The following is a 22,651-nucleotide window of genomic DNA, read 5'->3' on the forward strand; positions in this document are numbered from 1 at the left end:
AACCAGTTCTAGGAGGTGACAGTTGGGAGCATGTGGCTAAGCTCAAGTGGAAAGCAAGATCACTGGAGGATAAGGTGACAAGGTTCTAAGAAACTAGGCTGTTTCAAAGTATATGTAGATGCTGACACCATATTATGACAAGAGTGGTATTAGAAAAAGTGACCAAAAAAGAGTTAAAATTTTGAATAACTGAGGGAGAGTGGCTTAAGGTTCTTGAAGTGACAACACTATGGAGAGGCAACAGGTGGAAGAAACTACTGGTGAGGACTTCAAAACGATGTTGACAGGGAGAAGAAGGAGTGAAAATGTGCTCAAGGAAGGAGGACACTTACCTGCATGGGAGCCCAGTGATAGTAGGGTTGTGCACGAAGGACTGTATGGAAAACACAGGCATGATGGGAGAGGCAATTTGCAATAAAAATAAGGTGAAGGATGTAATTCAAGAAGGGAGTACTGATAGAGGCGATGTAGAGGACAGTGGATTTGAATTCTAAGACAGTAAAATTGTTCCAGGTATCAGGGAGGTATGGAAAATGGAGTTTAAAAAGGTGGGATTTATAGAACTACACAGCTATGGGGATATAAGTATGAGGGAGAACCTTCTAATTAGCACATTAAATGTATGCCTTAAAAGTTGGATACATGTAAACATGAAGTTTGTAAAATAAATACCTTCTGTTAAAATGTTAGCAGTAGGGGAACCACATTACACTTGGCTTTTGTTTAATAATAGATGAACAGAAATCACACACAGCATGTGTGAAACAAAATATCAAAGTATTCAACACATAATTTATTACGCTCAAGTTAAATCTTAGAGTTAACTCGACCCAAAAGAACATGTTTTTCTTAAAACTTGTGCACAGACATTTTCAAAGCAGGTTGTTAATTTGATAAACAGTTAAAATAATTCATTACCCATGCATTTATACTTGAAAATGTGTATATGCCTGGGAATGAGCTACATTAATTAGCACCCAGGGAAATAGCTAATTAACGTTCTCATCTTTAAGAAGTTTGGCATTTTAAAATGACAGATTATCTTTGCGGGGGCACCTGGGTGGCTCAGTCAGTTAAGCATCCGACTCCTGATTTCGGCTGAGGTCATGATCTCAGGGTTGGGAGATCAAGCCCCGGGTTGGGCTCCATGCTCAGCGGGGAGTCTGCTTAAGATCCTCTTTCTCTCTCTGTCTCTGCTCCTTGCCCTCTACCCCTCAAATAAAAAAGAAAAGAAAACCTGTCTTTGTGGTGTGGTCTGAGGTGAAAATACACAGGGTGGGTGACAAAGGGAAAGGGACCAATAGGCATGGAGGACTCAGCACGGAGACACCGGACTCCAGGGAGGGTAACCAGTAGCCCTGGGCCCTTCTCCTGGGACACAGAGAGACAGCATCACTTCCACTAGGAAGCAGGGCACCTCAGACAGGACTCTCTCCCGCTTCAAGATCTGCCCCCATCAAGTCTTCCTGTGTGTAAACAGGTCTAGGCTGGGAGGTTCAAAGAGAAAGTGGCAAGAGAGCAAGAGAGTGAATGACTGTTGACCGTGAGCAAGAGGCTGTCAGGAGGATTGACAGCGAGAGGGACACTGATGACAGAGTACACTTGGCTTACTCATCTCCTGCCATTCACAGCCCATAGCGGGTTGCAATCAGCATCTTGAGGCCCTTGAGCTACACTGAGCACCAAGAACTGTCTGCGCCCAATCCATCCTGAGCCTCGCAGAGCTGAACACACAGGCCCGTGAGCTGTACCCAACTATTGGCAATAATAAAAGGCTTGCTAGTGTTGGTTGACTCGGACCAATGGGTATTCCTTCAAGAAAAGGACATTCCTTTGAATCTGAAAAATCAACCTCACTCTTCCTTAACATATTCTAGTGCTTTACAGCTTCTAAGATATTAGAAATATTATGACGGTTTAAATAACTGAATGTTTCATATACACATTAAACAAAGACCCCTCTAACTTGATAGTTTTTTTTTTCCTGAGGGAAGAAAAAAAATCAAAACCAGACTTCTTTCTTATCTACTTTATTGCTTTTCCTCTCCATACCTGCTACCTTTGTCACGTACATACAATCTCTAAAATGCACCATCCATTTATGATTACTAAATTGCCCATGGGTGACAGGATTTCGAATTAGCCTATTTGTTATTATCCTGTGCATGTGCTCTGCTAAATAAAGTCGTAAGACAAACAAGTTTGAGATAATTAGATGCTGTTGATTGTACCTGCAGTATGCACTTGACTTTCATGATTAATTCTGTGTTGAAGACTACACACACCGTACACTGTGACACAGAGCACCGCAGTAAGAGAAAAAAGTCCAGAGTCCCTAGTGACAATCAAGACCAATTTCAACACTATTATCTGACTAGGACTCGATATTGTGGAAAACCTCCAAGGCAGCAGCTGATCAAGGGTTATGATCTATATTAGATAAAAACTAAACTATAGTGGGAAAAGGGAAAAATCTAAAACCATAATCAATACTGACACCCACTGTGTTAATGAGCTGCTGTTATTACAGTAACAATGGAGTCAGAAGGTTAAGGAAAGTATCTCTTCAGAGTGTGGTGATGAGGCCTTTAATCCAAAGAGAATATTTATGCAGGCGGAAATTCATTTTAAAAGCATGTTCCAGAGAGAAAACATTTAAAAGTTAATTTTAACTTTTCACTCTATACATCACACAGAGAACTTAATTTTACAAAAGGGTTCCTGTTGATCTTTAGAAAATGAAAGAGAGGCCTGTTCTGCTCCTGCTGCCTGCTTGTTAAGGGGATGGGATACTCTCCTTTCCTACCCTCTATCAGCCCTCTGCACTTTTATACCCCAACCCATACCATGTGAGTGTCTAACTATGGGAAAGGTAATTTTAAGTGAGAAGGATCTGAGCTATGACCTAACCATAAACCATCCTAGTCAGAAATATCAGACAAGAAAGCCCTCGTGGGTACAGCTGGCAATTCTACTGTCAACTGGATTTGTTCATGTGTGTTTGTGTGTGCGTGTGTGTAGGCAAGAACGTGCTCATAAGGTATTAAAATACAGGGACACCTGGTGGCTCAGTGGTTGAGCTTCTGCCTTTGGCTCAGGACATGATTCTGGGATCAGGGATCCAGTCCCATGTCGGGCTCCCTGCAGGGAGCCTGCTTCTCCCTCTGCCTGTGTCTCTGCCTCTCTCTCTGTGTCTCTCGTGAATAAATAAATAAAATCTCTTTTTTTTTTTTTTTAAATTTTTATTTGTTTATGATAGTCACAGAGAGAGAGAGAGAGGCAGAGACATAGGCAGAGGGAGAAGCAGGCTCCATGCACCGGGAGCCTGATGTGGGATTCGATCCCGGGTCTCCAGGATCGCGCCCTGGGCCAAAGGCAGGCGCCAAACCACTGCGCCACCCAGGGATCCCAATAAATAAAATCTCTTTAAAAAAATAAAATAAAATACAAACTGAACACATTGAATACTGTGTGTTCACTCTCCATGCTTCAGTTACCTATTTGCAAAGCATTTAGTGCAGCATTTCTTCTATGGTCAGGTGGATATAGGTCCCCTCCCCTTGCTGCCATATGTAGGGAAGGGAGTCCCCCTGACTTATCCTGCATGCAAGTGGTGGCAATGCCCTTTGGTGGACAGGTATCATCAATTCTCTGGCGTTCTCTTTGAAGAGGGTTCCATTCTAGAGGTATGATCAGTGCAGCCGGGTATCTAACCATTCTCCAACTGAAGAAGTCTCATGTTTCTCTTCTTATTTGTAGAGAAGGGAGTGTTTTAAGGAATCCACTTGGGGCATCTGGGCGGCTGAGTTGGTTAGGCATCTGATTCTTGATTTTGGCTTGGGTCATGATCTCAGGGTGGTGGGATTGAGCCTGGTGTTGGGCTCCACGCTGAGCAGGACACCTGCTTGGGATTCTCTCTCCCTCTCCCTCTGCCCCTCCCCACAGTCTCTTCTTTCCCTCTAAAAATAAAAATCAACTCAACTCTTTCCTCTGTAAAGACAAAGGGGAATTGATCACAGCACTATATGGTGCTTTTGTATGTTATCATACGTATTTTCTACAATAAATCTATTGAAATAAGTTTGAAATGGATGAAGCAGATATTAACTACCAAATGTCAAACAATGAATACCAAAAACTACTGCCTTCTTTTGCTGATAAAAAAGTCATCAGTCATGAAAATAATACATAGATCAAATGCAGCCTAACTAAGACTTCAAAGAGAGAGGATACCATGCTTTGTTTTAAAGCATATTTTTAAAAATTGATGACTATGGGCTAATTTTTCTAAAGACAGTATCAGATAGCTAAGCTATAAATCTAGGCCATTATATTTAAGAACCTCACATGGTATTTTCATTAAAAAAAAATCTTGTAGAATTCCTGTACTAAGCCGTCCTTACCCTGGCTTCAAGATTCAACGGCATACAGGCTGTGCATGCTGTGACAGCTCTAGCTACAAAAGGTATGACACTTTCTAACAACAAGGCACATTCACAGCTGGGGACTTCAAATGACAGATTTATTTTAGAGTCAATTCTGTCTGCTGCTTGGACACAGGAGGATGTGATTTGTGTGAGTCTTATTCTTCATATATTTATGGAACCAGAGGGTTAAGGCCCTTAACCAGCAAAATATTTATCGGAAATATGATCAAAATTAATATTTTTCTCTTATAATTGATTTTTCTAAATATTGTTGCCCACTTGTTAAAATGGCTAAGCACTCAAATGATGGATACTATGCCCTACTTTCTTCTGGGTGTTTTGTAAGGTTGAAGCAGCAGGTCTTACAGGGTCATCTTTCCATTTTCTCTGTTCAGTTCTATGTGTCTGTTATGCTGCAGGGGAGCTGGGAGAGAAGCCACGGCTTTAACTTGAGGACAGGAAAAGTGAGGCACAACTTTGTCCTTGTACTTGACCTCCTACTAGCAATGGGGTTTGATGTCGTACAAAGAGAATGAGGGTGTCCCAGTTGAATGTAGGTCACTCCCCTCCCCCCGCCCATGTCCCAGTCGTAACCCCCAGCACTCAGGATGTGACCTTATTTGAAGATGGGGGTCTTCAGAGTTACTAAGTTCAAGTGAGGTCATTACAGTGTGCACTAATGCGACCTGACCTGTGTTCTTGTAAGAAGGGGAAATCTGAACACAGTCACATAGAGAGAAAGACCATGTGAAGCCCAAGACAGACACCAGCAAATACAAACCCAGGAGGGAGGTCTAGGAAATGTCCTTCCCTCACGACCCTCAAGAGTTAAACCTAACCAACACCTGGATTTTCTACATTGAGCTTCTAGAACTGTGAGACAGTACATTTCTACTACTTCAGCTACCCAATTTCTGGTTGTTAAGGCAGCTCTAGCAAACATGCAGAGAACAAATGTCAGGCCTAAGAACAGCTTGGAACAGGAGTCCGCAAACCATGGCTTTAGACCCAATCCAAATTGTAGACCCTGTGAGCTAAGAACGTCCTCCACATTTCTTCTAAAAGCTCGTGGCAACTCCCCCCCCCCCCATCACTTTCAATCACCCAATCACTTTCTTGATTTTACCTCTTACCCTGCAAAGCTTAAAATATTTTTTGCCTGACCTTTTTCAGAAAAAAATTGATGACCTTTGATCTGGATAAGAGCAAGTCAAGTTCACTTTTAACGCTGCCATTCAATTATTGGAAGTTCAGTTACCTTCACTGAACTTTCCTAGTTTCATTTATAGGATAAGCCTTTTCTACAACTCTCCTGATGTCATAGAATTAGTGTCAAGGAGTAAATAAAAACTGACACTGTGGAGTAACTTGAGAACTGTAGAAAGGTCTCTCCAAACATAAGTGCAATTTTTCCCAGAAATATAAATATGAACTATATAGACACCAACTTTCAAAAGTCCATACTTTTACTCTATAAATTTTCTAAACTCGGGGATCAGTTCTGTGCTGTTTGTGACAACATCAAAACACACTTCAGAATTTCTGAAGAAAAGTGACCCTTAGATTCAGGTTTCTCTTCAGGTCCTGACCTCAGGGTTGTGAGATAGAGCCTTGCATTGGGCTCTGTGCTCGGCGGGGAGTTGGCTTGAGACTCTCTCTCCTCCCTCTGCTCCTCCCATTTTGTGTGCTCGCTCTCTCTCTCTCTCTCTCTCAAATAAATCTTTAAATGAAGGAGACACAGTCCCTATCCTTGGATACATTACAGACTTCTGGGAGAGACACACACACTAACAATCTTTAAAATCATATAATAAATTGTAGAATTGAAATATACCCAGTGCACAGAGATGGCACAATGGGCCTGCCAGAGCTTTGAGGGGAGGTCACCGAGGAGACAGCACCCGAAGTGAATCCTGCAGAATAAGCAGGGATTATGAAGGAAGACAGAATGGGTATTCCAGGTGGAAGCAAAAGCAGGAAACAGCAGACTTAGTTGAGGGGCCGCTAAACATTTTCAAAGTGTAAACTGGGAGGCCCGGCAAGGCATGAGGTGTCGTAAAGCTGTGAGCAGAAGCTAGGACGCCCAGGGGCACCTGAATGGCTCAGATGTTTAAGCATCAGCCTTGGGCTCAGGTCATGATCTCAGGGTCCTGGGATCGGGTCCCATGTGGGGCTCCCTGTTCAGGCAGGAGTCTGCTTCACGCTTCACCTCTCCCCTCCTCTGGTTCTATCTCTTTCTCAAATAAAGAAATAAAATCTATTTTTTTAAAAAAAGAAGAAGAAGCCAGGATGCCCAGGTTTGGGACAGAAGAAGGGAAGGAGGACACGGGTGCACTAGTAATTTTACAGATAAAGCATGTTAAGATGGAAGTAAAAGACTTAGGCAGTTAATGTGCTTCTCTGGCTGTAGTGAGCGGTTCAAGAATGTATATATGATGAGATCCTCATACGTCCGATCCTAGGAACCCAAGAAGCTTGCTTCACCCTCCCTGGACTCGAACCTGGATTATGTAGGAATGAGAATAAGCTGCCCTGCTGAGGGCATTAAGCCCACTTACACAAAATACCACGGCCAAGCCAGGAGATAAAGAAAACTGGATCCTACATCCAGCCACATCCAAACTCCGAACTACGTAAGGACTCTTCAGCTATGGGAGCAATGCAGGTCTTTTTTTCTTAAGCCAGTTTTGGTGAGATTTCTGCTACTTACAATCATAAAAGGCCCAAGTGGGTAACTAGTCATTATTAATACTTCATGCAATTTGTAAATATAAGGCTAAGAGAGGCCAGTGGCTTAGCTGGGAGATCAAAACCAAGAATCCAAACTCAAAAATCCTTTTAAATAACCAATGATGCTAACTTCTTTCTCACAATACTGTATTTTCTCCAAAGGTATACTGGGCTTCTGGTGATTTGATGACTTGTGGCAATAAGCATGTGGTAGAAGTAGAAGGGGAGGAAGTAGAGGGTAAATGATGGTCCTGATGGGATGGACTCACACCTGGTTGTTAGGGGTACAGGACTAAGGGGGAAAACTGGAAATCTCCACGTTTATCATACAAACCTTATTTCATTACTTTGTGGTCAGCCCTCAACTATATCCTGTGTCCCATCAAGATGCTGTATTTTTCCCTCTCCAGAGAATAACCTCAGTCTTTTGCTACAGTAGAAAAGGGACAGTTGCTCAGTTATTCATGAGTTGGGCGGGGAATCTGATTGCTTCTTAAAAAAACAAAACAAACAAACAAAAAAAACTTTGATCCATTTCCTTCCATTTTTACTTCACATTTATCCCTACATCCCAAGGTAGCCAATCCTGAAATTCCCAGGACTTTTGGGTGCCTGTGCTTCTGGACTTCACCCACAGTGTTCACAGTGTGCTCAGTGCTTTCCTGGGGCTGCTAAATCAGTCCCCATTCTCCCTCTCTGTTTTGCCACTTTCACAGCTTTTTTGCTATTGTTGTCCCTGTGTATTCTGGCTCCTGTGGCTTTATACATTTAAGGAAATCTTTTCACTAACATATTTGGAGAGTTTTTAAATAGCATTGGAGCTGGTATGATATCTGAATGTGAAAATGTTTCTGCTGTAAAATCAAGAGCACCAACATATTCTAAAAATTTAGTAGTTAATTAGAATCTGAACAGCATTTATTTTTAAGTAGGCTTCACAATCAGCATGGAGCCCAATTCAGAGCTCAAGCCCACGACCCTGAGATCAAGACCTGAGCTGAGATCAAGAGTCAGAAGCTAAACCAAGTGAGCCACCCAGATACCCTACTTTAACTTTTACCTAGTGAATATTTGGGTTTTCAAGTGTACATGGATTGTACAAACCATCTGGGATCAGAATAAAATAGACCGTTAGAGAAACAAATATACGGTTTTGTTCTGTAAGAAATAAGGTACCTCTGGATATTTAATTAAGTTTGAAGGAGAAGCACAGTTTCAGTCAACAGTGCTTACCTCAGCAGCAAAATCTGGCTTACAAAATATTGTAAAAGTACAACAAATTCACGAACCCTAAGAGTGTACAAAATCTTAAATATATACCTGAGATTTAAGAAAAAAATCTAAAACATATTTTACAGAATTTAATCTCGAGGAGTGAGATTTACATGGGAAAATAAAATTAAATTCCAAATGTACATGCACATACACACACACAAAGATGCAAACATGCATGGATGCATGTGAGGCATCCTCTTCTATAAGTTCAACATCTGATCTGTTTAGAAAACAATACTGGGATCCCTGGGTGGCGCAGCAGTTTGGCGCCTGCCTTTGGCCCAGGGCGCGATCCTGGAGACCGGGGATCGAATCCCACATCGGGCTCCCGGTGCATGGAGCCTGCTTTTCCTTCTACCTGTGTCTCTGCCATGCTCTCTCTCTCTCTCTGTGACTATCATAAGTAAATAAAAATTAAAAAAAAAAAGAAAAAGAAAACAATACCTGGATATAGACATTCAACCAGGTAGGTAAGATTCTGCTAATGCCTTTGCCAATTCAATCAGAAATTTGATGAATGTCTTAAATTTAATGGTTGGTTACACAAACTCCTTGGATATAATTCATTCCATATGCCAGAAGAGCGTACAGTCATTACAAGTCATAACTTAAGATAATATTTAGTACTATGTGTATTGCTTATTATGTAAGTTAAGAAAGCAGGATAATATATCGTACAGATGGTGTAACCCAATCTGTATAAATGGAGAGGTGAGCATGTGTTGGAGGAAACACATCAAAGTAATACTCTTGGTTTTTTGAGGGTGTGTGGGTAATATATTATTCTTAGATTATTCTTTGTGCTTATATGTATTCTGTGAACTTTCCTCAGTAAACACAGAAAAGCTTTATACAATAATAAAATAACTATTTAACTCAGAAAATAAGCACTCATTTGTAATGAAAACACATTTGCAACTTATCTGAAAAAACATATGGAAGCTCTGTTAATGCTTAAAAATTCAGCTCATGGCAAGTAACTTTAACCATTTCAAACACAAATTAAGTCAAGCAAGGAAAAAGAATATAAGTGGAGTACATGTGATTCTGTTAGCAAGTCCATGCCACCCACTCTATACAGCTGGAGTGAGGAAGATGCAGAATTTATCAGCTGCCAGCCGGAAGCCCTCAATTTAATGATCCCAAGTTGAATGTCTCACCCTATTAGTTAGCCTGTTAAAAAAAGAATTCATCCCTAGTTCTTGCAGGGAAAAAACAAAACAAAACCTCACACAAGTGTCTCATGTTATAGATGCAACTTCTTAAATCAAATTAAGCAATTAAATTAGTTGATACAGTCTCTATTTTACTGCTCTTTGTGTAAAAAAATCATGTACTATAAAAAAACCCACATTGCTTTTCCCTCCAAATAAATACTTTTAATACTTTTATATATATAACATGAATATATTTCTCCTCTTTCCATTTTTCCAATGTTTTCTTGAGCCTGTAAGAAATAGATATTTCAACGGACATTAGGTGTCAAGAGTATGATAGATTTTATATATGTAAAGAGAACAAATTGCTAAATTGCTTTACTCATACTAGCAAACTAGCCAGCATTTTAGCAGCTATAACGCATTTGAAAATATTGTTTTTAGGTTTATCAACAATCTGCAATAGAATAGATTATGATTTGTATATTGAGGGAACTTACTGACATTTATGAAGTTTAATAAAAAAAAATCTGTTCATATTTTATAGACATGTTTAGATCAAAATGGAAAAATAATGTATTAAAAATCAGACAATTTGTACATCCAGGCATGATAAAAGCTTTTATCCAAATTAATAATATTATAAAGAATAGTAAGGGCACAGGAACTGGGTTCAAATTCTACCACTACAGTTAATTAGTGTTTACAGGCAAGTTTCTTAATCTAAGAACTCTTTGCTCATAAAACAGCAGTAATAAAACCCACTTCACAGGGCTGTTGTACAGGTAAATTGTAACAAGGTATTTGGGTAACATGGCATGTTAGATACACATAACTAGTCCTCATTGCTGACACCTATGGTAGCTAATTTTTATTATGACAACCTTGGCTCCTCCTTTTCTTCCTCATTACCACCTTCATGAGACTGTTAGTAAATTGTTTTGGAAGGAGATAAAGTAAAACTACCACATAAATAAGAGTACTGGGATCACCTCTTCTGTTAAAAGAATATTCTGTAATAGAAAAGTTTAGCTTTGGCCAAGTTTAATGTCAGGAGCAGTCCTTCAAGAGATGGTAAAGCTAGAGCTTAGAGCCACCTGCATGCATGTTTTGAAAAATATTAAAAGGTATCCCGAACAAAAGTATCTACAGCTTGGGCTCGTTGGATTGTCCAAGTATCCTTTCAATCTCCTTTTAGATTTTCCTAATCCCTACTCTCATTCCCTTGAATCCCCTAAGATGGAGCACAGTGCTCAGGAGAGGCTGAGTTCTCAATAGTGTTTCTGGAGTGACTTAATCCTATCAGGGGTATCACTTAAAAGCACTGGAAGTTTAAAAGATTATTCACAATGAGGTCAGTTATTTCTGAGAACTGGAACACAGGAGATAAGTTCAGCAGCAGTTCAAAGGCCTGCAGTGGTGAGCAGGGCATCAAAGGGAAGTTGGTAGGGCAAATAAATTTTTTTCTATGTCTCTAATATTTTTGCACTGGTCTCTTTCTACTTAAAGAAACAAGAGCAAAAAAGGCAGGCCATTTTATTATGAAGTGAAATAATTATATTTACTTTATCTATTTCCAACTCAGCCTATTAATCTTTTTTTTTGTGTTTGCTTTTAATTACGATGGAAAGCCAGTAAGCTAATGAAGGAAATACTTGATATATGGGACTATGCTGATTCTGTGATTTTGCTAGAACAAATCAACACGGAATAGGATGAATTAGGAGAGTGTACACACACTAATGACAAGCATCATGAATCTGAGCCCTCGAGATATTTGCTTGATAGTTTAGGAGAAATCTCTGTTGCCTTCACTTCTTCTATGTGGAGAAGTTGAGGAAATAGCAAAGGCCTCCCATCGTTAGAAGTGATTCCTTATGTGATTTTGTGAGAATCTGCAATGACTCCCTTTGTAAAGGCAGCACAGTATTCTGTACCTTGATACCAATTGTAGATTTAGGGTGAAGGGTTCCAGAATACACCACTGTGAAGAGCTGGGTTTTTTTTTTTCTGAACTGCCTTTATTTGCCTAAAAGTAGAGCCTCCCTAAATAATTCATAAATCATAAATTCCCTCCCTGGGAGTTCTGTAACCAGAAGAGATTGACTCCTGTCACCAGGGATGAGAAGGACAAGAAACCCCCTAGACAGACATTGTCACAAAACTGTCATATGTCTCATCTTCTAAGTGTTCTTTTGTTTTTCCCAGAAGTCATTTGTTTTCCTACGAACGCCCTTATCCCACTCTCATTTCATGATTAAGCAAGCCAATCCTAAGAATTCTCAGCACAGGAAGAAAATTATTTTCCTCTTTTCTTTTTATTCTATCCATGTGAAAAGATCATATTAGCTGAACCTATTGTGGTAATCATTTCATGATACATGGAAACCAAACCACCATGCTGTGCACATTAAACTTATACAGTGATGTATGTTGATTATTTTCAATAAACCTGGGGGGAAAAACGGATGGTATTAAGTCCAAAATCCAATTGCCTCCTTGAGTCACATTCTCTGTCAATTCTCACATACATATGTGACACAAAGACCTCACTTTTTAAAAAATTTTTTTTAATTGGAGTTCAATTTGCCAACATATAGCATAACACTCAGTGAAAAGCTCACTTTTTAATTGATAATTTCTTCTGCAGTGTAATTTGCAGGCCCCCAAATCATAAACCTAAGAGGAAAGAGGAAGGTCCTTGACCACCCCCAACAAGGGATTTAGTATGACTAGTGTTTAGTCCTAGGCTTCCCTTAATATATTGAGTTATAATGACTGACAACCTGAGGGCCATGTATCATCATGACAGTCCCTTAATACCTTTTGTAAACTCTTCCATCAACTGTGATTTCAGCATCTGGGCAGCAGTACAACAAATCAAACCAATCTAACAGTTCCATACAAAAATAACAATTTTCTATGATGCACTATGCTTTTATATTTTCAAAAGATCATGATTCAACACAAAAGATCTGTAAAAACATGAATAACTAATCATAAATAAAAACTGATAAGTAAAAACTGATTAGTTTACAACTGAAATGAACAATCACTATATTTAGGAATATACTTTGGTTTTTTTTTTTTTTTTTTTTTTTTTTTTTTTTTTTTAGGAATATGCTTTGGATAACAATGTAATAGATAATCCAGGATGGGCCTGGATTTATGGAATTTTGTTCATTTTCCAAAAAGAGTTTATTACTTGGAGATTTATCTTCCTTTTCCTTGAGACTCATTCTGTCATTATATTGACTTGATGTCACGTGGATAAATAGCCTTAATAACCACATTTTAACTTCTATGACCATTCTACTTGAGTAACTCAGGCTATTGCTTGTACCTTGCTCGATCATCCAGGAGAGCACTATTTCCTCAAATGGTAAACTTCATACTATTTTATTTTATTCTTTGGTATAAACCTTCTCCAATTAACTTCATTTTTCCATGGAGTTTACATTGTTGCTTAGTTCCTCTACTCTCCATTTCCAAAAATATCAGATAGCCCTATATGTTCTTCACTTTTGTGGAGGAGTTGTTTTCTCTGCCTCTTTAATGGTTCCTCTCCCTTTATTCACTCTTTAAATGTCAAGGGTTCATTTTCGGGGCTTCTCTTCCTACTCTACGTCACAGATACACATGTGCTCTTAGTCTGCACAGTGCTGATTCACATAGTGGTTTCAACAAAATTAATTAGTTACCACCATAACAGACATCAGGCCAGCTCCACTGAGGGCGGCTAGCGCTGGGAAACTGGCCTGACATTGCTCTGTCTTGCGCTGCAAACTTGGAAATATGCTCACATAGTTTTGCCTCAACTACTAGGCTGGCTTCTCATGACTGGTGGCATTTTCTTCCTCTATGGCTGATACCATCCCAGCATATCTCTGTGGGAAACTTTAAGGCACAAGGAAGTTTACATGACCATACATGAGAACAAACACTGTCTCTTGCTTTATAAAAGTGTCTCTGTAATTTCCTACATTACCTGCCATTGAAGAAAATGTATATCTTTATCTACTGATTTTACAGACATGTTAAGACAGTTACCAATATTTAAAAATTAGGTCATTTCTCACAAAAGTTGAGTCTTACTTTACTTAAAGAGGCAAATGGTCCTGCAGGCAATCTTTAGCCCCACCTTTCCCTACTTCAGCATTTCCCCAGGCAGCAACCTCTAGAGCTAAGGGTGGCCGCCCTCTTCCCCCTCTTTAGTCTGGTTGTGTTTAACACATCCCTTCTACTTCACTCATTTCATGGGAATCTTCCCGATTCCTGAAGGATATGAGCCTAACACTATGCATACTATATATAATCAGGACTTTAATCCAGCATTTATACAGACACTAACCTATATGAGAATCACACAGTGGTATGGATTTAATTGTGTCCCTCTCCCCTCAAAGTCTTATGTTGAAACCCTAACTACCAATATGACTGTATTCGAGAATGGGCCTTTACAGAGGTAATTAAGGTTAAATAAAGTCATAGGGGTGGGGGGCCCTCCTTGGATAGAACCGATGGCCTCCTAAGAACAGGAAGCTATATGAGAGAGATCTTCCTCTTTCTCCCTGAGGAAGCACAGAGGAAAGACTGTGTGAAGACGTAGTGAGATGGTGGCTGTCTACAAACCAGGAAGCAAGTTCACACCAGAGAATGACTTTTCCAGCACTGTAATCATGGATATGCAGCCTTCAGAACTGCGTGAAAATGCACATATTGTTGTTTGAGCCACCCGATCTGTGTGTTTTGTCATGGCAGCCTGAGCAGAGTACCCTACACAGAGCCGACCCCTGGGGAGCTCATCTTCGTTCACCTGGACTTCTGTGGTCCCCTCCTGAGCTGTCTGCCTACCTTTGGGCCATATCTCTTCACTATTTGCTGTAGATGAGCTATTTTTAAAATACAAACAGTATAACACAGGCTCTTGCTTTGAAATTTAAAAAGAAAACTAATTAAAGCTAGTAAAGTAGCCCCTTACTACGTATAGGTCCAAACACTCTAGACCAGCCCCCCAGGGCTTTTGTCTGTTGTCATCCTTGCCCACGTTCCCAGCGCACTAGCAAAATCACATTATTAATGGGTCTGACTCTCTTTTTGATGAAACTCAAGCTCCTCTGAGGTCTCTTCTTGACTTGGCCTTGACTTTGACCCACTGCCGGGCCTGCCTAGCACCATTTTCACAAGAACATGGCCTGCTCGGGCACGTTAGAGAGGTTCTTCCGCCTGTGGTATCTGGCTGTAGCCCTCAAGGCCACACGTAGCATCTGATCACCCTGGTGTCTTTTCGGCAAGAATCCTTAGTGGGCTTAGCAAGAATCCCCCTACCCTTGATGTCTTCTCTTAGTACTTTTTCATCCATTGACCTCCCTCATTCCGTTTGTTGGCTATGAATCCCCACTTGTCCCTGTTGTATTGAGAACTGAGCCCAGCTGTATACTAAGGTCTCTTCTCCCTACTGCAACAGCTCCTTACAAAATCTGTTTTCCTTACTTTGATCACTGCCCATTTCTGGTTTTCTGTAACACCCCCTTAAACTAAACTCTTCCATGCTTCTATGCTCTCCACTCCCACATTTCTTCAGATTTCTCCCAGGCCACATGTCAAAAAGTACTACGCTTTCTTTATGGCTCCATTTAAGTCATACTGCTTTCTGAAGTCTTTCCTTATACTCACAGGTAGGGAATAATCACTTCCCTTTGGGCTGCTTCTTAGATACTTTGCACATACATCTATTATGACTTAATCAGTTTTATTACCATTTTATTTTTTGCTTATATTGTTCTATCTGACCTTTAAATTCAGGGTCTTTCATTTTTATTCTTTTGTTTTGTTTTTATCCAAGCTGCTACTATGCTGTCATGCATGCACTTAGGAGGTGATTATTTATTCACCAAATATTTTTTCATATTTGTTAATACTAGCAGGGAAGTTAGTGTCAGGACAAGAGTTAATAAAAACCAAAACAACTTTCCCCCACCTTCCCCCACAAATTACCTTTTAAATATAGTGTAATCCAACTGTATAAGTGTATATGAGTTAGGATTGACCTCATTACAACCAGAGCCAAATGGATAAAGTCCACACATTTTAACTGTCTATTATGAACTTATTTGTGAGGCTCCCAGAGCATCTCTAACATGTCTACAAGGATTAGTCCCATTCTATAAGCTTTTTTTTTTTTCGGTCAGCTTAGGAAGGAAATGGGGCTGGTGTTGGATTGATATGGAAAATGAAGGAACTACAATATCTTTGAGTAATAAAACACGATACACTACAGTTGTCTGCTGAAAGCCCTTCTCTTTTCTTTGGGGCCATTTCAATCTGCTGGGAAGAAGATTTCAGCTGTTCTCTATTGCCCATCCCATTTTAACTAGACTTTGATCAAAGGGGAACCTTATAATCTGCACTAAAATAACACAAGCAATTCAAACCCATTGCTATCCTACTCAGCTGGCTACTTTGCTTTTATGTAATGTATTTTCACTGATCAGAGCTTATAGAAAAAATGTCTACAAAATATGAAAAATTAATAAAACACTGCTGGGGTTTATTTTTTTTTCTCTTAAGCTTTTTGTCAGTGAACTATTACAAGCCTTACATTTACCAATTTACTAAAATGAACCAAGCACTAATATTTTTCATACTGTTAAAAAGAACATTGACTAAAGTCACTGGGAAACTGTTAAGTACAGGAGGTAAAAGACCCAAGTCCTTGTACTATTATATCCACTAAATGAAGGCATTAGGCAAAGATCAGCATTTCTGAAAATATCACAGGAACAAATTATTACAGAGAAAAATGTGGGGGAATCAGTGATAAAAAAGCTTTTAGGGAGCACTGGATTAAATCAAGTTAAACAGTTTTATTTTGAAGTATGGGACTTTTTAGTATCTTTTTTGAGTAAAAGTAAGCAAAGTGGTATTACCTTATAGCTATTCTTGCTTATCCTCTTTGGAATGGATATCAGAATTAAGAAAGCTTTATGAAACAACACCCTGTACAAGGATATTTTTAAATTAACAGCAGGACTTACACAACTAGAATATTTAATACTATGCATTTTTAAATTAGGTACATCCCTAATCACTTCCTGAATATAGGATTTTGAAAGAGCTTCAGATTTAACTATAATAAAAGACAAACTCCTATCTCTGCTGATAGCAGGATTTTCCCTATGACCTTATTGGTGTTTAATATATACAAGTTACACCAATAAAAAATAAATTTATTATAAAAAATAATATATACAAGTGATTAAAGTGGGTTTTGTTTTCCTTATATAATTCTTTCAAAAATGCAATTTTCAGAAGCTGAATCTAATGAATGGAGACAATATCTTTCAGGGACAACATGACCTAATCTAAAGATCAGTGACACTGTGATTTTGACACTCTCTTTCCTTCGACAGAGCACAGCTAGAAAAGTGAATAAAAACTTCAAAATGTCATTTTTTAATGTTTAAATGTTTATGCTAAGTGTTCATGTTTTCATCAACTTGGCATATAGTTGTTAATTTTAAGGTAGTGACTTGCCAGCTTTAGTATCCACTAGAATCACCTGGAGGGCCTGTTCAAGCTCAGATTGCTGGACACAGCCCAAAGTTTCCCCTTCAGTAAGTCTTAGATAGAACTAATCTGCATTTCTATCAAGTTCCCAAGTGATGCTGCTACCGCTGCTGATTTAGTGACCACACTTTAAGATCCTTGCGTTCACAGGTCCCAATTTATTAGACACACATCTGGGTTTTCCCGTTGGTCTGCGGTTCCTCAGCCACGCACCAGGCTGGAACCTTAGAGGAGCAAGGAGAGCTGGGTATCCCAACTATCTCTAAAATACTGATTCCTTGGTTCTGCCACCACAGCCTCAGTTCCCAAAAACCAACAGACTTTCCCCCTCCTTTAATACTTTCCATTTTCAGCTAAGAATGTGTAGGTCCTTAGTTTTAAAGTGTAGTCCACACTGTGGATTTCATCCCCTCGAATCACTGCTTCCTGTTTTTCCACATAACCCCTTCCCTCTCTTACATAATATCCTTGCAGTATGTTGGCTCTGGCCCCATTTGCCTCTCGACCCTGTTGGACTCTATCGCTAGCCATACCCGGATATTCAGTAGTAGTTTGTATTCATTCCTTTGTTCTTTCACCCCATAAGCATTTGTTAAAGGCTCAAAATACACTGAAGTGACAAAAATTCTGCACTCGTAGCCTGACATTGTAATGGAGGAGATATAAGATAAGTGGGTAAAGAAATAAGCAAGTATGCTATACTCAACGAATGATGAGAATAGTATAAGGTGATGGTTAAGAAAGTGACTGCTCCTAACTCTGGGAAATGAACTAGGGGTGGTGGAAGGGGAGGAGGGCGGGGGGTGGGGGTGAATGGGTGACGAGCACTGAGGGGAGCACTTGACGGGATGAGCACTGGGTGTTATTCTGTATGTTGGTAAATTGAACACCAATAAAAAATAAATTTATTTAAAAAAAAAAGAAAGTGACTGCCCATCAGATGTATGTTAGCCTCTCTGGAATCATTTCTCTGAGAAGGAAACATTCTGCTGAAATTGAAATGCGACGGAGGCAATAATGCAGTGAATGTAGAAAGGGCATTCTAGGCAGAGGAAGCATCAATCCAAGAGCAGAAACAAGTTCAGGGTGGCTGAAGGAGTCAGGAAGGGAGAATAGTTGAGGAGCTCAGGTCAGTGGTGGGGCAGCAACATTTTTCATAATCCTTTTGTAACTACATGCTTCTCTCACACACACCTGGTCTATGGACTGGGATACGTCTATCCTAGTCTCCCAGTGGAAACTGTCCTCTGGCCAACAGGAGTTAAAATATCAACAGCCTTATTTAAAGAGTATTTAGAGCCCCAAATGCCTTACTTGTCTCAGTTCAGTTGACGGCTGCCATGTCTGTTCTCACCCCAGTAGTTCTGGGGTTTGATTCTCTGGAGAGGTCTCTGAACTACAGGACATCAGGCACATACCCAAACTCCCAACCCGAACCTGAGCCCTAACCCTAACCCTAACCCTTCGGAGAGGTCTCTGAACGGCAGGATACCAGGCATATGCCCTTACCCTCACACTCACCCTGACCCTAGATCTGAGAGAGTGGCCTCCTCAACACATGACAAGGAAAGCTGAGAAACAGCCTACTTATCCTGGAGAAGACTCCAAATATTTAAAAATTGGTGGTATTTCGTTTTTTAATTTAAATTCGATTAATTAATATATAATGCATTATTAGTTTCAAAGACAAAGTTCAGTGATTCGTCAGTTGTATATAACACTCAGTGCTCATTTACATCACCTGCCCTCCTTAATGCCCATCACCTGATACCCATTCCTCCCCACACCCCTCCCTCCTGTGTTTCTGAAAATGGGTGTGAAGGTAGACATCAAAACAGATTATCTATTTAAAGAGTAGTATCTAGGGATCCCTGGGTGGCGCAGTGGTTTAGCGCCTGCCTTTGGCCCAGGGCGCGATCCTGGAGACCCGGGATCGAATCCCACATCAGGCTCCCAGTGCATGGAGCCTGCTTCTCCCTCTGCCTATGTCTCTGCCTCTCTCTCTCTCCCTCTCTCTGTGACTATCATAAGTAAATAAAAAAAAAAAAAAAGAGTAGTATCTAAAAGTCCCTAATCTCTTCCAAAAATATATCTACAGCATCTGACTGAGGAGAAACGGATGGCTAATATCAGGATTCAAGCCTTTGGTTTGGCTATGTTAAGATGCACGATGAATTGTACACAGTTCCTATTTCAGAACGTGGATACATTAAGTCACAACTTCTGCCCTCTTCCTCAAAGCTGGCTTTAGTAAAGAATCACTCTAGGTACAGATATAGCATAGGTTTGAAATGGCAATTCCTTCTTGATGAATAAAGTCAAAATTCTGAATGAAGAGAGGGCAAAATCAGGTCAGAAGTATGTCTTACAATATTATTTTACAAGAACAATATTCTCTAACAGCAGTGATTCTGATCAAACTGACAAAACAACTTCCAGCAAAATAATAACTAGCATATGAAGTGCGCAAGCATGCACACGCATACACCTTTAAACAATCTAAAACAATTACATACAAAACAGAAATTAGTCTAAAGCGAGAGTTGTAGGCTTTCAACAAACCCCTCAAGAAAAGCATCAAGTTTATTGTACCTGATAATTCGAATTATGTTTCAATCTTTGTATCGTTAGCCTCTGGGTAAATCCAAGACTATCCAAACCAAAAGGAACTTATCAGCCAGAGTTCTTTTCAAGGAAAGAACATAGTCTATGTTTATTATTTTGCTTTTACAGATATTAAAATTTGCTGCCATGTAACTGAAAGTTGTTAAATATTCTCACCAATGCAGTATTATATAGGGCTCAGCAAGTCTTGTAAGAAAAAACACCTTAGTATTTAAAATATTTAAATATTTTAAAATATTTTAAAATATTTCAAATATTTAAAATATTTAAAAATAATTATTATATTGAAATAAAAAGTCTTTTGATTTATGTTATAAAACTCCTAGGGTCTCAAAAAAAAAAAAAAAAAAACTCCTAGGGTCTCACTTATGCACCTGGTTTCTGTGGTTCTCACCATCGTACATGCTGGTAGCATTACCTGTCTGCATCCACTGTCACATCGTGAACTCCTCTCTGGATGACATCCCGGGAAGTGGCTGTGTCTGGTATTCGGTTCAGACTTCTAGTATACAGGTTGAGCCCTCCATCTGTCATGTACCTGAAAGTAATTGTGTAATTAATCAACAGAAAATTAAATGATCTCATCTGTATAATTTAACTTCATAAACAGTGTTCACAATTTTCAATAATTATGCAAATATGCTTTATTACAGTTTTTCTATATAAACATTTTACTCACCAGGAAGAATGAGAGTCTTTTTCAAGTTTATTAGGAAATCAATCTTCCTTACTACAACAAATAAGTAGACTACGTAAAACCTTCACTTCCACCCCTCTTTTGTTATCAAAATTTTGAACAGGCTGCAAGATCATTTAACTCTTAAGTAAGAGCAAGATCACTTCATTTTCTAAATACCATTTTTGAAGCACTGAAGGTCACAGGAGTAAGGGGATATTGCTCAACTTAAAATTAATCTATTTGGTACATAAAATGTATGTTACCAACTGGCCACAATGATAAAATAATAGCCAAGGTGCATTACATGTTTAAAATGTTGCCAGGAACTGTTGTAAATAGTTTACAGACAGTAACTATTGTCACATTAGAGAAAAAAAATAAGAACAAAAAGGTTAAGTGACATGATGTTACTCTACCAGTTACGGCAGAACTAAGAACTCAAGTCTAGAAAGCTGGTCCCAGAGTGACCCCACCCGCCACGGGGAAAGCCGGTCAGCAAAGTAAAAACAGTGACAAAGCAGGTGCACAAAAGGAAGCAGAGACACTTGGCCCCTTGGTCTCAACTTCACAGCTTGTCTGTGGGCTCCAAGAGATATTCTTGCTTCTTTATAATCATGTCCCTAACTTGCTCAAGCAAATTCGAGTGGATTTCGCTTTTTAAACTAAAAAAAAAAAAATTAATCATGACCATATTGAAGACTGATTATTAAACTGGTTAACGACTGCACGGTCAATAAATTCTGTCCTTACACTAGTTGAAGGACCTTGAAACAAGTTTCTTAAACTGTGCCTCGATTTCTTCCTCTGAAAATGGGGAGAATAAAATCTGCAGAGATTTTATGAGAATTAAAGAAAAAATACACAAAGCTCTTACTTGCTATTCACGAAGTCTCTTCCACATATTTGGAGGAAATATATGAAATTTATATACAAGACAACACTAGGTCATGCTGCATTATCCTTATAAGGTACTCTACACGGTTAGTTTTCTTGATTACTCAAGAATTTAATCTCACCAAAACTGAAAAATAAAGGACTTTGGCTCTAAAATTGAACACTGATATACTCTTGGAATAAGAAATACTACATAGAATTTAACTTTTATTTTTTTTAAATAACTAATTCATGGTTAGGAGCATCATAAAATTAAACAAATAAGGAGGGAAGGGATATTTGTCCTTCATGTGTTTTCCTTTGTCAGCTGCCACATCTTGGTGGTGTCTGTGTTTCAGGGTTTATTCTTACTTTCAATTCCTTTTTTTCTTTTTTTTTTTTTTTAAGATTTTATTTATTCATGAGAGACACATAGAGAGAGAGGCAGAGATGCAGGCAGAGGGAGAAGCAGGCTCCCTGCAGGGAGCCCGATGCGGGACTCGATCCCAGGACCCCGGGATCACGCCCTGGGCTGAAGGCAGTTGCTGAACCACTGAGCCACCCCGGTGCCCCATTTCCAATTTCTTACTGTATTTCCCACACAGTTCTCAACCAACATCTAAAAGGTTTTACTGTCTCTTAAGGTGGCGTATGTAAAAAAAAAAAAAAAAAAAAGGTGGCGTATGTAAAATTCCTGACAAAGTGTTTAGTGGCAAATGTTTTTTCAATCACTTTTGAGATTGTGTTTTAAAAGGTTGAGGGTAGTTGAAATTTTCTCTGCAGATAAGTGTAATACTCCCAGCCTCCTGCTTTTTTTTTTTTTTTAAAACTACCAACATGCTTAATCCTAAACTTAACCTTGGAGGAAGTTATAACAATGTACACATGTTATGTTTCACGTATGTCTCTTTGGTCTGTCTTCATCTGTGTATCTCCAAAATTGTTTAGCACAGTGTTTTGTATACAAATGAGGGTCCACAAATATATTATGTTCGTCCAGCTGAATTCAAAAGGCTTCCATATTGTAAAAAGAAAGCATCAGAGCTGATTTCTGTATCTTACCCATGATGGTGATGCATGTAAAAAAGAAATAAGATGACAGATTACTTCTATTAGAAACATAACCTTTTAGTTCTTCAATACTTACAGGAGAGTAAGGTCTATAAACAAAGGTTAACTGCTTTGAAAACTAATTTTCAAAAGGAAAAAAACATATGTTTAAAACTTCAATAAATTAAGAAAAAAGTTTTTTTTTCAGGAAGCACCTAAAAGGATATTCATTTTTCTTGGGTCCTTCAATTTTCCAGTTAATATCC

At 39.1% G+C, this 22,651-nt stretch overlaps 1 protein-coding gene across 8 annotated transcripts in view; it reads right to left on the reverse strand.

The window, feature by feature from the left end:
- Positions 1–22,651, reverse strand: part of NAV3 (neuron navigator 3) — an 830,862-nt gene that overhangs the window by 120,826 nt on the left and 687,385 nt on the right. For all 8 annotated transcript variants that reach the window (XM_041738590.1, XM_041738593.1, XM_041738591.1 and 5 more), the window contains one exon: positions 20,202–20,321. In XM_041738590.1, the coding sequence (XP_041594524.1) occupies positions 20,202–20,321 (120 nt within the window). The remainder of the gene's footprint in view (positions 1–20,201; positions 20,322–22,651) is intronic.

The sequence above is a fragment of the Vulpes lagopus genome, chromosome 23, assembly GCF_018345385.1.
Source record: "Vulpes lagopus strain Blue_001 chromosome 23, ASM1834538v1, whole genome shotgun sequence".
Taxonomy (NCBI): Eukaryota; Metazoa; Chordata; class Mammalia; order Carnivora; family Canidae; genus Vulpes; species Vulpes lagopus.